Raw genomic sequence first — 16,150 nt, 5'->3', positions numbered from 1 at the left:
AATGTATCGAGCGAAAAAATTATCCAAAACTATGTATATGTCGTTTATTAACAAATCACGAAAATTCTACATGGAAATAATGTGTGTACTATCAAAATAAATTACAATGCATAGAAATATTTAATAATATATAAATGTGCTTAACAACCAAACGTTCTCATTTCGCAAATCATGGACCAACTGGCGAAAAACTTTGTTCAATTTATGTACAGTAATAAACGCAATACGAAGTTTTGATAACTCGCATATTTTGATATTTGCGAAAATTAGTTTGTCTTAGCTGTATATATATATATATGTATATATATATATACCGTCATTGTGAAAACATTATTAATTGACAATTTTAAACCCTTCACACAGGGTTAAAAATAAATCCACATTCGAAAAAAAAATGCATGAACATTAAAACAACACAAAGATTGACAACATGGCCGAACAAATTAACAACATTGTAGGAATAACGCCAACAGCGACATTGTCATATTTCTTCTTCGGAGGTGCTGGTGTTACTTTACCTCTTTTTGGGAGTGTACCTGGCTCTTCTTGCAAATAGGATGGGAATTCTTCAACCTGGTTAGCACACCATTGATCATCAGCTGAAGAATTAAGAAATACAATTCGTTTTGCTTATAAGTTGACAACATGAATTTAATTTAAAATAGATATGAAATGATTAGGGGTACCATAACATATTTGTATTGTCTTCCAAATTTTTTCTAGTTACTGACTCACTTGACCTTGTGTTATTGCTTGTCATGATTGCAACAAAATAAAACATTTTTAATGTTACAGTATTACAAAACATCGACGCAAACAAACATACAAACAAACACAAAATAAAAACTAAGAAATTACAAAGTAAAGCGTTTAAATTAAGTATTTAAACAACAAACAAACAAACAAACAAAAAATATAAACTAAAAAAATACAAAGTACAGCGATAAAACAAAGAAACGAACGAACGAATAAACAAGCAAATGAAATCATACCTCCTTCAGGACTGACAACAACACGATAGTAAAACCAGACATCACTCGATACACAACTATCTGCACAGTAAAACTCAAAGTTTAAATTTTCTTTTGAAGGTGCATAACACTCTTGAACTTGGCCCTGAAACAAAATTCATTTCTGTACAATAAGGTGGCGTAGACCTTTGTATGTTCATGAATTTGAGTTACATGGTTAACGTAAGGTTTGTTAGGCCTTGTACCTACAAACAAACAAACTAACAAACAAACAAAGGAAATATGAAATATACCATATTACACATTGCTGGTCCAGTGTCATCATCCTTGGCGCTATAAAAATGAAGAAAGGTCTCGCATATTGAAATAACTTTATAAATGCTACTATACTTATTCACAAAATATTTACCTACTTTTGTTAATATATAAATTATTTGTTTGTCCTAACATTTACCCCTACCTCATCGAAACTCACTTTTCAACAGAGAAATACAAAGGGTTGATGTAACGCCTCTAGTCTGGCATTGAATTTTGTCACAACACATAACACTTTTTTTAGTCTGTGCTGGTGTAACACTACAAGTTCCTAGACTGAATAAATCCCACGACGGTGTTAAAGGAGTTTATACCATCGCGGTTAGCTTGGATGTTACTATTAAAAATCAATCGTGGTTTGTATATGAAAATACCAGAACAACCACAACAGTATTAGTATAAAACAGCCTTAGATTACAGTCATTAAGATTATATTAGATTAAATGATGAAAGTTTATCAATGGAATGACAACTTTTGGTTAAAAAACAAGGAAACTTAATTCAATAATTATGATAAAATTTGGTAACAGGTCTATAACATTTATCATTAAAGTATACCACCTGAAGGTTATCAACCCCACTTGTTCTCTGATTGGAACATTTTATGCAGCCTCCGACAGAGATGCATATGTAGAGCATGGATTATGAACAGTGGATCAGTCCGCTTAGACACACTATATTTACAGTGAGAAACAAGCCTACAACTTTTAGATAGTATAGCGAATACGTGAGATGCAACTTTCATGACGTGCAAACTAAATTGACTTTTTCGTTTATTATTATTATTATTATTGAATTTTTTTATCCAGGATAGCCTCTTTAGTTACTATTAACACAGCTATCAATGAGGGTCCTGTGAAGGGTGTCCTAGTGCGTTTTAAGCTATCATTAGAGGTATAAAAGTCGTTCAAGCACAGCAATCGCTAACTAGACAACCGCCTTAGATATCAATCCTATTATTATGTTAATCGCTAAGCAGGAAGGATAGATTCACACTTTTATAGTCTCTTGCATGACTCGTCCAAGGTTTGAATTAAGACCTACCGCACTGGAAGCGAGCGCTCTACCACAAGGCTACCAGTCAGTAAAATGGTAAATAGCCTTGTTTTGCAGTATTATAACTATCCAACAAGGTTATACAAGAACTTTTTTTGCCATATTTCTGATGGCAGTTACGAGAAAAGAAAATAAACTAATAAATAAATAAAGAAGAGACAACACTACACGTTTTTTTTGTAAGAATATCAGACTGGGATTACAAGTTAATAGAGGAATAAGGATAATGACCAGTCTGGTCAGAATGTTTGTATTCTCAGAAGAATATCAAAGCAATACAGCAGTAGCCACATGTTTGCTAATAAACAAACCCAGTGTCTGTAAAGTAAAGATATAAAGTTGCCCTTTAGAATTTACATCAACGCCATCCTTTACAGAATTTTTTGAATCAAAAACGGTATAATAAAAATTCTGACAACGTATCACGTTAGATGTTGAAAAAACAAACACTCTTTCTGTTAATTCATAAACAGTCCAACACATGCAATGCCATCACTAAATCGTTGCTGGTTGGTGGTTTGTTTCGTCATCCAGACTGTCATGAATTAAACTCTCATGAATAATATCAATAATTCTGAGAGGTTACAACTACTGCCTTTAAAATGTCTTCTTTGACAACCTCACATTGCACAGGTGACTGCAAAAGTGAAGAGTATTTCCAGTGCATATCCATTTGATAGTTTTTTTCTTTCTACAATTTCCGTGTTTTCACAAACGTTAACAACGGCTTATCTCTCTCTTGTAATTACTGTGACGTGCAAGATTGTTAGACAACAATTAATCCAATTACACAAGACGCTCCTTCTTATTTACCAATCTTTACTACGTGATCCACTACTTATCCTCTTTTAAAACTACACAAAACAACACAGATGGAGCACAAGTCTAGTGCATACAGGTTTAACAAAACAACTCTTCAGAGTGTTGAAAAACAGGAAGTTGAATTGTTGGACTTTCCTTCACAAAATATCGTGCAGGTTGGCAGTTTCATTTCTTAATGAGCCTACGACAAAATGTGTGGCAATTTTAATATCTTGACAAATATTGGATAATCAAGCACCACACACATACCTGACGTCATAAGACAACCTACTTCCATTTGACTGGTTGACAAAACATGCACTGGAGAACGCGTGCTTTGTTAGAATTTATGTGAGAGTTCAAGTGAGAGTTCATGTGAGAGTTTAAGTGAGAGTTCATGTGAGAGTTCATGTGAGAGTTCATGTGAGAGTTCATGTGAGAGTTCATGTGAGGATTCAGGCATTAATTATCATCAGTATAATGATTCCAAATAAACAATTCCAGAACACTAAAATTTCATATCATCTCCGCCTCTCTTCATTTCAAATAATTAATTTACTTTCCCTATCAGAATAGATCAAGAATCAATTACGTAACTACCTCTGTTAAAAATGAAATAGGCCCTCTAAATCAGATTGTGTATTTCTTCTCACATACCATCAGTAAATTTATATTTCATATTTATCTCCAAGAAGCGAAGTCAACCTTTATAGACCACAACTTTATTAACTAAACATTTCACGAAGAGAACAAATTGGATGTCTTACAATATAAACTTCATGTAATTAGCTTCAGTATTACTCTTAACTACCTGTGCATTATTTCCGTATGCAACCTCTGGAAAAACACCACCAGACTGGTACAGTTATTCTGTGAATCCCAATTATTCACCTTACTTTGCTAGTCTGCCAAACCAAATGTGTATTACGCCTACAGCTGTTATTACAAGCTTATTGTTACCAAACTAGATGATGTAAAACTGGATTTTTCCTTCTTTTTCTTCAAGCATAAGGTCATAGCGTGGAGCAAATATCTGCACAGTCAGTAATAATTTTCCACAACAGTCCTGATATCTTTGACCTGTCTATCTACCTTGCTGCAATAAAAAGTCTGAAAACGTATCTATCTAACAAAACAAGTTCAAGTAAAAAGGTAAATATATTTGTAGAAATCTTAGTCTTAGCATTTTTTTTTAAATTTACCCTACTTTTTTAATCAGCTTTACCAGTTGTGTTGCAGGTTAATATGATACACCAGTAAAACAATAATAAACTTACCATATAGAATCTCCATTGTTGACGGTTTCAATCTAAACGCAATATCCATCCCAGTAACACAGTAATCAATAAAATCGCTCTGCAATATTACAAACTGAGATAGACAAATTTTATTTTATATTTGTGATTTGTTTCACAGGATAGCCTTTTCATCCCTAAGGGCACCGTTATTAATGAGCAATATGGGCCAAGCTAAGAGGTCCTAGTGCATTTAAAGCTCTCATTTAAACTATGCAAGGCGTGCAATTGAGTTAAACTTTCATAGTCTCTGGTATGATTCCGCCAGCTTGGCCAGGGTTTGAACTCAGGACCTTCTGTGTTGGAGGAAAATGCTCTACCACAAAGCCACTAGTCGGTTATTCAAAAACATTATACCAGTACTTACACGGAAGTCAATGTATTTACCATTCAATTCTTCCAGAGATATAACAGGATTGGGTCGATCATCATTTGGAGGATGAGGAAGCAAAGCTTTTGTGAATCCTAGTGGATTGGTAGAGTTGAGTGTTTTGTCATACTTAGCAGGATCCATAGGAGTGTATTTAACTGGATTTTTAAATGATGGTAACACAGCCTGACTGGAGACTAAATAAAAGCAAGCAATGGAAAAAAGTGATATATTTAAATTTTCACTTTATTCACATAATATACCAATATTATTACTAATAAAAGATTATTAATGCTAAATGCTGTATAATTTTCTATCCTAACCCGTTTCATAAGTCATACCTCATTTACGGGAATCGTAACTTAGACCTTCGTTTATAATACCAATTCACAACAGCTATAAATGATATCCAATCTTTGAGAGTCTCTCTAGTTACTTGTTTCTTAACTTTAGACTTGTGCAAAAGTACCGAAAATGTCATATTGTGTGCTAAAGCAATAGCCCTGTTATATCTTTTTTTCTCATATTACAGCACTAGTTTGCCTGATTATCTGTAACACAAAGGTTTTTGGTACCACAGGAGTTGAAAAGATGAGATCTTTAGATTCAAAATATTACGTAAGGTGGTTGGTTGGTTGGTTGTACTAGATTTGATGCGTTACAAGGAGTGGTAAAAAATGGAACATTATGGTGTTACGAAATTATTTAATAACCCCTTATGACTATCACAAAATAAACGAAATCCTTAAAAAAGAAAAAATGCCTGGAAGGTTTTAAGAAGTAAAAAAATCCTAAGCATTCTGATACCACAATAAAGTGTAAAACAAAACAAATTTTTTTAAAATTCTATATTATTAAATCTACCCAATAAAATCTAGTAAAATGTCCTGATTTTTTGATTACACATTAATTCAACAAGGTGGACCGTTTTTATTCTCGTTCATTATACAAAGAAAACATCACTACAAAGTCAGTTTAACAAAAGACCTATCTTAATCAACATGTGTTATGGCATAAGAGCTAAAGTTTGGCCCTACAAGTAATACTGCAGATGTTTAAAGTGGACTAAAGACTTGGTAATTAAGTTAGATCAAAACGCTTAAACTGTGTTAAAGTCTGTGCATGACTACTTTTTCAACATTTTTAGGGTTTCGTTATTAGTTCGTCGGCCATGGATTATTTCGTTGCGTAGGTGCGCTGGAAACAGCGAAATGCTTTTCACCTGGATTTAACAGTTGTGCAAATGTAAGGATTTTGCGTACCGCCAGCTGCACAGTATTGACCATGGTTTTTTTGTTCAAAAATATTTGAAAAACGACAAAATGTTGTTTGTATCAACAATCCGTTCAAGCACTCTGTAGATCATATAATTTAAAAGGGTGGATAGAAATTTAAAGCAGAAATTATATTTCTGTTTACAAGTTTTTATATCGTATCACAATGTATAAACCAAAGTAGAATTTTCCAGACTTCCTTCACACATCCTGACAATTTTCTGATTTCCCTCCACAAATTACAAGATACAACAGATTGCTCTAGTAGTAACTATATAGTGTGGTTAACACCAGTGTATTACAGTAATCAGAATCTGATGATTTTTAGACTTTGCAGGCAGGTTGTTTTTAAGAGTTCAGAAATCACATTTAACATGTAGGGGCAGGTCCTGATTTTATTTTAAAAAAAGTTAAAACTCTGGAGAGAGTGCAGAAAATAAACATTAGAGAGCAAAAGGACCATGACATTAATTTTTACCAAAAAATACGCATTGAAATTACATTGCAAGGGCATAAACAAATTTTTAATTCACAATTTTCTCAAAATCCCCAAAATTTTTTTAGCTTTTAAAAAAGACTGCCAAAAAGAGGATGCCAATAACTTATCAATACAATCTTAGAATATAGCGCAGAATAAAAATACTTCTAAAGTTTTAAAGCTTTTTTGTTTGTTTTGTTTTGTTTTAAAAACATTTTTGAAAATAAATAAAAATAAATTTCATCTTCCATGTTCTTTAAATATCACTGAAAAGAAACCTATGGTGAGACGAAAGTCATTGTGAGACTACCCTGTTCAATTTTTTCAGGTACGGTTCTTTTATTTAAAAGTTCATAATAATAAAAATATTTTCAATTTACTTTAATTGCCCCACGCGAACATATTATTTTGTTTTTACATTCAACTTAACCATTCATTTTTTTTGCAGTAACATTACATGTTTTTTTATAGGAAACATGTTCTAAAGGTGTCCTATTTTTGGTCTAAATTTAAAATGTTTTTAGTTCTAAAATTTTATACGTTTTTTTTATTTTTTTTACTTTTCTCTGCAATGTTCAACATTTTTGGTGATTCAAAATTTGCTTCATTTTCGAAAATATTTTGTAGTTGTTTAAATCATTTTTGTTTTAATTTGAAAAATGAAACATTCGATTTTTAAATGTGTTTGAAATAAATTTGTCTCTGCAATATAATAATAGCTTCATTTGAATACAAGTTAAAAAAATTTCCTTAAATAAGAAGTCAAACATGGAAAAAAAGTTTCTTATTTGAAAAATAGTCATCGTGTTATACAGAACACCAACCTAATAACAGAAAATAGCTTGTTTTTATTGTTAGTTACCCATTCCCTATGTTGTATCGTGAATAATAAGAGACAAGAACAAAAGAGTTATTCCTCACGTCCTTACTTTGTTCCTACTATAATAATGCTGCAGTCATTTTTTGTTTCCAGTAACATTCAAAAAAGGTTGTAACTAAAAATGCATACCTGAGTAGATGCAGCAAAACACCAGAAGGAGCTTCATTGTTTTTGTTTTATTTTGTCACTAAAAAAAATAATTATAATAAATTATCATCATTTTTGTAGTAGAATATTTTCAAGAGGAGAACACTTGTTGATAAACTTGCTGATGTAGCAAAATGTTTGTTATAATAAACTAGTTTTGAGTAGTTTTAAGTTCACAAAACATGGGCTGTTCATGTGGCAACACATCATTATCCACCCCTTTCTTTTTCTAGATTTATACAGTGCATTATTTTAACAAGGTATCTAGCGAATTTATTGGATCAAATTTAAGGTTAATCAGCTTTATTTACTGAGAAATATCATGACTACCTTAAACATTCATGTCAAAGCTTTTTTACTGCACATAAATTATCTAATGCCTTAAAACAACTAGTTTTCTTTCTCATCTCTCCCTACAAAATACACAAACTACACACATATTTAGCTAAACTTCATAAGAGATACATGAGATGCGTATCCCAACAATGCGTATCCCAACAAACATACTCTGCCTAGATTCCATACCCAAAACCACACACAACTAACCTCGATACAGAGCTAGATTACTAACCTTGACAATACTTAAAATAAAAGTGTTAACAACTCATTCTTTAAACATCCTACATGGATTATAGAAGCCGAATCATAATTCTTAATTTCATTTTTTTAAACTCAAAAGCAGGTATTAATATGTGGGAGTTATAAAATTCTTTTGCGAAAATAATTTCTAACTACTAATCCTGTGATATAGGAACAGCAACAAAAAGTTATGCTTTTTTAAGATCCTGTTTTAAACCGTGTGTTGGTGTGTTGTAAGTAAAGCAAGCACCCAACAGGGAACGCATTGTGATTATTATATTCCTGTACTTGATAACTAACATTGCATTGTAGACTATGGACGAAAAAATATACTTCTTTGGCAAGGTATTAAAAATTCAAAATAGTAGTTCATTCGTCTATCCTTTCTTTTTGTTTTATCATTATTAGTTGTAAGTATGAGTAAGTGGGAGCCATCACATCCTACACTTTAAAAACAAAACCACATGACTCGAATATAACTTAAGGCATAAGAAATGTTAGATAATGTATATTATAATTATTATATTTCTATAAGCATACATCCTTAACATAAAAATAACTTAATGTAATTTAATAAGATAAGATTATATAATAGTTTCTACAACATGACTACTGATAGGAAATAAAGCTGACTGATTGAAAGCCCTTTTTTATTCTTGTCTAGCCTCTAGCAATGTTAAAAGTTAAAATATTTTTAAAGGTTGTGCTGACAAGGGTGGTCTTTACTCATCATCTCCCCAGGGAGATTTTACAATTTTTAATTTTAATTGCTTTTTAATAATATATAATCATGGTATTATTAAAACAAAATATTGAGTATGGTTTATATTCCAATTAAGTGAAACATGTTCTTCGTAGTTTTTTTACACAAGTGATTTTTTTTCCAAACAGATTGTATAGGATTTAGAAAAAAACATGATATCAAAATAAATGGGATGAAAAATAATAATAAATGTAGCAGCACAGAATGTCAAGCTTATAAAAAATCCCTGTCCAGATCAGTAACTCATCTAACCCATGCATACACAAGGTATGTATAGGTTCAACTGAAAGAAATAATGACGTCTCATTTTACCATAAATAAGAGCAACAAAGGAATACAAGAAAAATAACAAAACATAAAAAACAAGACTGCGTATTTCTTACACGAAAGTTTGATCTAAAAGTAACAAAACCTTGACGTTTGGAACACAAGACATACACATGCAACGGGAGAAGCACTAAACTTTGTTTACATTACACTAAAACAAAACATGATTGTAATAACACTGCAGCAACTAAAACTCTTATCGTCTTTTTGTGTATTTAACATTACATAAAGCTAAAATAAAGTTTATATACAAATTCTAACATTCGTGTCCTTTTACTTTTTAAGATTACATGAGTAAATTTGTTATTTTTTGCGGCTTAACAAAAATATATCAATTACCCAGAAATCCCACAATACCTGGTTTCTACTAGCATAGGCTATTTACTCTATGTGATGTAACTATATTAAATCTCAAGTTAGAGTAAATATGAAACTTAAGTCAATGACTTCATAAAGAATCGCTACCTTATTATGGCCTGGTTTCTACTCGACTGAACAAAAATTTATGTAGGATAGACGTTGTTGAAACACTCTGGTGCATAAATAATTTTTCATTCTTTCCACCCTGGACATTTTCATTCCAGCCTAAGATTTTTTGAGGTGAGCTGCTACTAACCCTTATTAGACCCCTTCAGAAAACGACCAGCACTGCTACTGCTAGTAACTTCCCTTGTAGTCAATGGTATAAGAAACTTTTAAGTTATAAAACTTCTTTCTTTCACAACCTCCTCTCCCCCTTCTATTAGGGTAACAAAGAGTGTCACAGTGTAAGGAAGCAAGTAAAAAAAACAACTTACAACTTACCTCCCCTCAAAAAAAAAAAGCTTGGTGTTAACCAATGTGATTTTCATTGAATATCTGCATAATGCATAAAAAACTTTTTCAGCAACTTTTTAGGAACCAGAACAAAATTGGTACTCTTCATCTAAAAAAATGTACAAGAAAAGATCAATTTTATGGTACATACTTGTTGATCTTCTATCTAGGCGATTACTAATAAGAATAACTTGGTGGTGGGTTTTTTAATTGTGTTGAACCAGTATCATTGGTAATTCGTTGTGTTTAGTAAAAGTGGTGTTCCATTGTGTTGAGTTAAATCAATCACACTAATTTAGCGTTGCGTTATACACAGAAAGAACTATTGCCGAGATAACCTACAGGTTAGTCTTTTATATATATATATATATTCCTAGTTTACAATGGTAGCAGAGGAATAAAAGTGAAATGTCAAAAAGTTGGGTCCCCCCACCATCATTAGACAAAGAGACGAGTTACAAAGATTGGAAAAAAGAAGTGCAAATATGGCAAGCACTGACAGAAATAAAGGCAGAAAAACAAGGACCAGCTATATTCATGGGCTTAAAGGGAAAAGCTAAAGAATCAGTTCTAGAATTAGACATTGGAGAGATAAGTGCAGCAACCGGAGTAAAAGCCATTACTGACAGATTGGACAAGATATATTTAAAAGATGAGAATCAAACTGCTTACCTAGCTTATAAAACCTTTTAAAGATTTAAACGACCGCCTGAGATGAGTATGAATGACTATCTTATAGAGTTTGAACGGTTATACCATAAGATCCCAGGACATCATATAGTACTTCCTGATGAAGTGTTGGCGTATAGAGTTCTACAAAGTGCCAACCTTACACCAGAGCAGCAACAGTTAGCAAGAGCAACTTTAAATGAATTATGGTATGATGCAATGTTACGGCAGTTAAAGAAAATATTTGGGGATACTGTGGCTTCATAAGGAACAAATACTAAAGAAAGATAGAACCAGTTCTTCAGGCAAGTGCAGATATAATTGAGCAAAATTACTTCACTCAAAGAGGGGGGTATCATCGCTCAAGGTTTAGAAGAGGAAAAACTGCAGCTGCTTCAAATCAGAGATATGCAGGAAAAAAAAAATAATACCAAATAATAGAAGGATGAATCCACCCGATCAATCTGGAAGTCCATCAAGATGCAATATTTGCTGATCTATAATCACTGGTCTTCAAACTGTCCACACTCTTATGAGAACCAGGTGTTAACATGTATTTATTGTCATATAGAACAAAAAGTAAGACAATATCACTGACCCCGTAAATATAGCCAAGAAGGTGTTGGGTTATACAAGAAAGATTGCATATGAGTATTGGATGAAAGTATTATTGAGCAAGGAAGAATATTAGAAAGCAAGAGAAGCTGTTGGAATCCATCAAAAAGATTATAGACTATCAGAACAAAAGATTACTGAGGAAGAAGAATATTAGAAAGTCTTATAGAAGACAAAAGTAGCAGTTTTACTAAATATTACTAAATATCACCAAGAACCTGAGGATGTTAGAAAAGATGATAGTCATTCTAAGGTTACTTTTTTTTGCAAGAATCAGAGAAGATGAAATGCAATCTCTGGTCGGTGAAACCCTGTCATGTGCAGTTTTAGACATTAGTTGCACAAAGACCGTTTGTGGTAATACTTGGTATCAATGTTTTATTGATAATCTTTAAAATGATAGATTGCCCGAAGAGCATCCCAGCCAAATAAGATTTAGATTTGGAGTGAAGCAGTTTGTTCTATGAAAAGAATGTTCTTACCTGTAATACTTGTCCCAAACGAAATTCCTTTGTTACTGAGTCAAGCTGCCATGAAAAAAGCAGAGGCAGTTTTAGATTTTAGCAACGATTCGGTTACAATGTTCGGAGAAAACCATCCCTTAAAATTTACCATTACAGGTCACTATTGCATACCTTTGAACAACAACATAATAGAGATGGATGGAAAGAGACATGACCACTTGTTTCCCCACGTTGTCTTTGTTTGTGCAAGTACAAAATCAAGAAAAAGTAAGATTATCAAACTTCATCGTCAATTTTGTCAACCAAGTGCTGAAAAATTAAAATCTCTCATCAAAGCATCTAATTCCTTCTTAAATGACCGAATTGAAGTTATGAAAATCATCGATGAAGTATCAAACTTATGTGAAGTGTGCATCAAATACAGAAAACCAAGACCGCGCCCTATTGTTGGCTTACCAATGTCATCAGAATTTAACCAGTGCGTGCCTGTAGATCTTGTGCAACTTTCGCAATTATTATGGTTTATCCATATCATAAATGTTTTTACCAGATTTTCATCCGCAAAATTGACAAAGACGAAAGACAAAGATGTAATAACAGATATTATTTTTGAAATTTGGTTAGCCCGATTTGGTCAACCAAGGAAGTTTCTAGCTGATAATGGTGGAGAATTTGTTAACAAAGTGTATGAAGAAATGTGTGAGCAGTTTAACACAGAGTTTTCAACAACTGCAGCTGAAAGTCCTTCGTTAAATGGACTATGTGAACGACACAATGGTATGATTAAGGAAATGCTGAAAAAAATTATTGAAGACACAAAATGTACAAACAATCGGGCACTATTCTGGGCTATAAGTGCAAAGAATTCTTTATCAAACAACAAGGGATTTTCACCAAATCAACTTGCTTATGGTAAAAATCACGACTATCCCTGCATCCTCACTGATCATTTGCCAGCTATGAATGACACAGTTTCAAGTAAAACCGTGGCCCATAACCTTGCTGTAATGCATGCATCACGAAAAGCCTTTATAGCAGCAATGAAGAGCATCGAGGCATAATGTTCAGCGTTACAATGATGAGCGATATATCAATGGAGATAGAGTTTTCTATAAGAGAAAAGACAGTGAAAAATGGCATGGACCAGGCACTGTAATTGGACAGGAGAATAAGCAAGTCCTTGTAAAACATGGTGGAAGTTATGTTAGAGTACACATGTGTCGCTTGCAGAAGTTTGACCAAGTTTTGCATTCACAAAAACCTTCACAAGACACGGAAAGGAGTACTGAAGTGACAACTACATAAGTGAACAATTGCATTCCACTTCAACGCGATGATGTTTTTGGTGAATATGTTGGTGCAGATGATTTTGACAGTAACAATACAGAAGACCCAGAAAATGAGAAAACAACAAATTTACAAACAACAAACAACAAAAGAAACAACATCAGACCGTGCCTCAATGAATGAAACAACAACATACAAGATATCAACAAATGAAATCACAACCAATCAAAATGTTAGCAATTCGTCAACAGACCCAGGAATACCAAAGTTGAAGACAAAAATCATTTACAAACTAACACCCGACAGTGAATGGACAAGGGATTAGTCCACAGCAAAGCAGGAAAAGTGAGCAGAAAAGGAAAAGAAGGCAGACAGTATGGTAGCTGTTTAAATGTCCAAAATGAAGACACAGGTGAAATAAATTGATTAGATTTCAAGAAATGTGTGAGTGACTGGCAACCTGTTGTTGAGACAAACGAAACTGAAGAAGTACTATTATCGACTCAAGCAACTGTTACAGATGAGGTACTAAATGCAATGTATAAAGAATTAGCCAATTGGGAGGACAACAAAGTTTTTTCCACCATAGAAGATGAGGGTCAATCTGTAATATCCACAAGATGGGTGGTCACAACTAAGAATATAGAGGGATATAAAACAGTTAAAGCTCGTTTGGTCATAAGAGGTTTGTAGAAGAAGAGGTCAAAAACTGACTAAGGACTCTCCAACTTTTTCTAAAGAAAGTCTTCGCATTGTACTTACGATGTTACTAACCTACAATTGGGAATGTCACACCTTAGATGTCAAGACAGCATTTCTTCAAGGCAACCAGATTGACAGAGAGGTTATCATAAAGCCCCCAAAGGAAGCAAATACAACAGGAGTTTTTTGGAAACTAAATAAAGTTGTATACAGCCTTGCTGATACTTCAAGAGCTTGGTATCTACGTGTGAAGGAAGAGCTAATCGGCTTAGGGTTGAGAATGTCTTTTTTTGATGAAGCATTAATTTATTGGTTTTAAGATGACTGCTGCCAAGGACTGATTGTAATACATGTTGATGATTTTCTATGAGGAGGATCCTATAATTTTCAAGTGAAGGTCATTTCGCCTATCAGAGAAACTTTTCTCATTGGATCTGAAGATTACTCTATTTTCAAATTTGTTGGTGTCAATATACAACAATCAAATGGTTCTATTAACTATGACCAAATGAACTATGTGGCAGGTATGGAACTGCTCAAGATGCAAAACACAATAGACAGACATAGACAACTATCACATGAAGAACAATCAAAGTTCCGATGCATATGTGGGCAACTAAACTGGATGTCATCACAATCAAGGCCTGACATTTAATTTGATGTATGCCAGCTAAGCACAAAACTAAACTGTGCAGTAGTTGATGATGTCATGAGAGCAAACAAAGTGGTAAAGAAGTTGAAATTAGATCCCAACATTTCCTTGAAATTTTGGAAACTTAAGCTTCCATTACAACTGATCTTATATTCTGATGCTTTATTTGGGAACCTTCAAGATGGCAGCTCTTAAAGTGGAATTTTCATTTTCCTAAAAGGTGTTGAGAATCTTATGGCACCTATCACATGGCAATCTAAGAAGATTAAGAGAGTTGCGCGTAGCACCCTTGTTGCTGAGACACTAGCTCTTGTTAATGGTATTGATACATGCATATGGGTGAAGAATGTGATAAATAAAGTGTTGAATACTAATCTAGAAGGCATCTTATGTCATACAGATAACAAATCATTGTTCGAAGCTGCCCATTCAACAAAGTCTTTGGAAGACAAACGGGTAAGGGTTGATATGGCTTCCCTTAGACAGAGTATCAATCAGAAAGAAATTGAATTGAAGTGGATTTCTACCAAACATCAGTTAGCAGATGTATTAACAAAACAAGGAGCAAATAGCACACTCTTAATGGATGTGCTACAGAGTGGTCATGAAGAATAATAGTGACCAATTAAATGTTGAGTTATGAAAATTTGAATATTGTGTTCGAAAATTAAATTTTTTTTTGAGTTTTTACCTTTTAGAATTTTTATGTTTAAATTCCGCACAAGTTATCACACGAAGAAAGAGAGATACATGTAGTGATGACTTAACCAAGACTTAACCATAAATTCCTCTCACATTCGAATAATCAAATGAACGCCAAACAGAAAGAAAATAGAGGGAGATTGTTGATCTTCTATCTAGGCGATTACTAATAAGAATCACTTGGTAGTGGGGTTTTAATTGTGTTGAACCCGTATCATTGGTAATTCGTTCTGTTTAGTAAAAGTGGTGTTCCATACTGTTGAGTTGAATCAATCACAATAATTTAGCGTTGCGTTATACACGGAAAGAACTATTGCCGAGATAACCTACAGGTTAGTCTTTTATATATATATATATATTCCTAGTTTCCGAATTTATTTCTTCCACAACCTCCTTTCCCCCTTCTATGAGGGTAACGAAGAGTGTCACAGTGTAAGGAAGTAAGTAAAAAAAAACTTACAACTTACTTCCCCTCAAAAAAAAAAGCTTGGTGTTAACCAATGTGATTTTCATTGAATGTCTCCATAATGCATAAAACATTTTTTCAGCAACTTTCTAGGAACCAAAACAAAATTGGTACTCTTCTTCTAAAAAAATGTACAAGAAAAGATCTATTTTATGGTACATACCGACTACTAACAAATACTTGCTTGGTTAATGATATACTGCAGGTTTTTACAAATAATAAACATGTAAATAAATAAATAACGTACTACCACAATGTTGTCAATTATATAATACTTAAGCTTTGCTCTAAAATAAGGCATACCATAAGACTTTAAATATGGACTATAACAAAACCAAAATAAAATTCAATAAAGCCTAATAGAGCTGAAGGTTTACAGGCATACTGATTTAAATTTAAATAAAATGATTTCTTTATAGATCTAGAATTTCAAAAAAATATATTATTTGGATACTGTCTGTTTTTAAAACTTCAAGGGTAATTTACATGTCAACCATTCTTTTAATAAATGCTTTTTGACT

The 16,150-nt window shown here is 32.9% G+C and overlaps 2 protein-coding genes across 2 annotated transcripts; one reads left to right on the top strand and one right to left on the bottom strand.

Annotated features, from left to right (window-relative positions):
- Positions 1-30: 30 nt before the first annotated feature.
- On the bottom strand, positions 31-16,049 carry LOC130626197 (uncharacterized). Its single transcript, XM_057441303.1, has 8 exons — positions 15,631-16,049; positions 10,061-10,181; positions 7,570-7,627; positions 4,806-5,005; positions 4,421-4,452; positions 1,265-1,304; positions 993-1,116; positions 31-599 (listed from the first exon to the last, which is right to left on the bottom strand). Exons 3-8 carry the CDS (start codon positions 7,604-7,606, stop codon positions 406-408), a joined length of 627 nt encoding a protein of 208 aa, XP_057297286.1. The 5' UTR covers positions 7,607-7,627; positions 10,061-10,181; positions 15,631-16,049; the 3' UTR covers positions 31-405.
- Positions 14,696-15,076, top strand: LOC130625058 (uncharacterized). Its single transcript, XM_057440140.1, has one exon. It carries the CDS (start codon positions 14,696-14,698, stop codon positions 15,074-15,076), a length of 381 nt encoding a protein of 126 aa, XP_057296123.1.
- Positions 16,050-16,150: the final 101 nt, after the last annotated feature.

Source organism: Hydractinia symbiolongicarpus, chromosome 14 (genome assembly GCF_029227915.1).
Source record: "Hydractinia symbiolongicarpus strain clone_291-10 chromosome 14, HSymV2.1, whole genome shotgun sequence".
Classification (NCBI taxonomy): domain Eukaryota; kingdom Metazoa; phylum Cnidaria; class Hydrozoa; order Anthoathecata; family Hydractiniidae; genus Hydractinia; species Hydractinia symbiolongicarpus.
The sequence above is the reverse complement of the archived record's forward strand: the minus strand, read 5'-3'. Positions and strand labels throughout refer to the sequence as shown.

Excerpts from the sequence above, each read along its gene's own strand:
- LOC130626197 (XM_057441303.1), bottom strand. The coding sequence starts at position 7,606 with ATGAAGCTCCTTCTGGTGTTTTGCTGCATCTACTCAG. Across the intron at positions 1,305-4,420 it reads AACAATGGAGATTCTATATG|CGCCAAGGATGATGACACTG; the intron begins GTAAGTTTATTA and ends TCATTTTTATAG. Across the intron at positions 1,117-1,264 it reads GACCAGCAATGTGTAATATG|GGCCAAGTTCAAGAGTGTTA; the intron begins GTATATTTCATA and ends ATTTTGTTTCAG.
- LOC130625058 (XM_057440140.1), top strand. The coding sequence starts at position 14,696 with ATGGCACCTATCACATGGCAATCTAAGAAGATTAAGAGAGTTGCGCGT.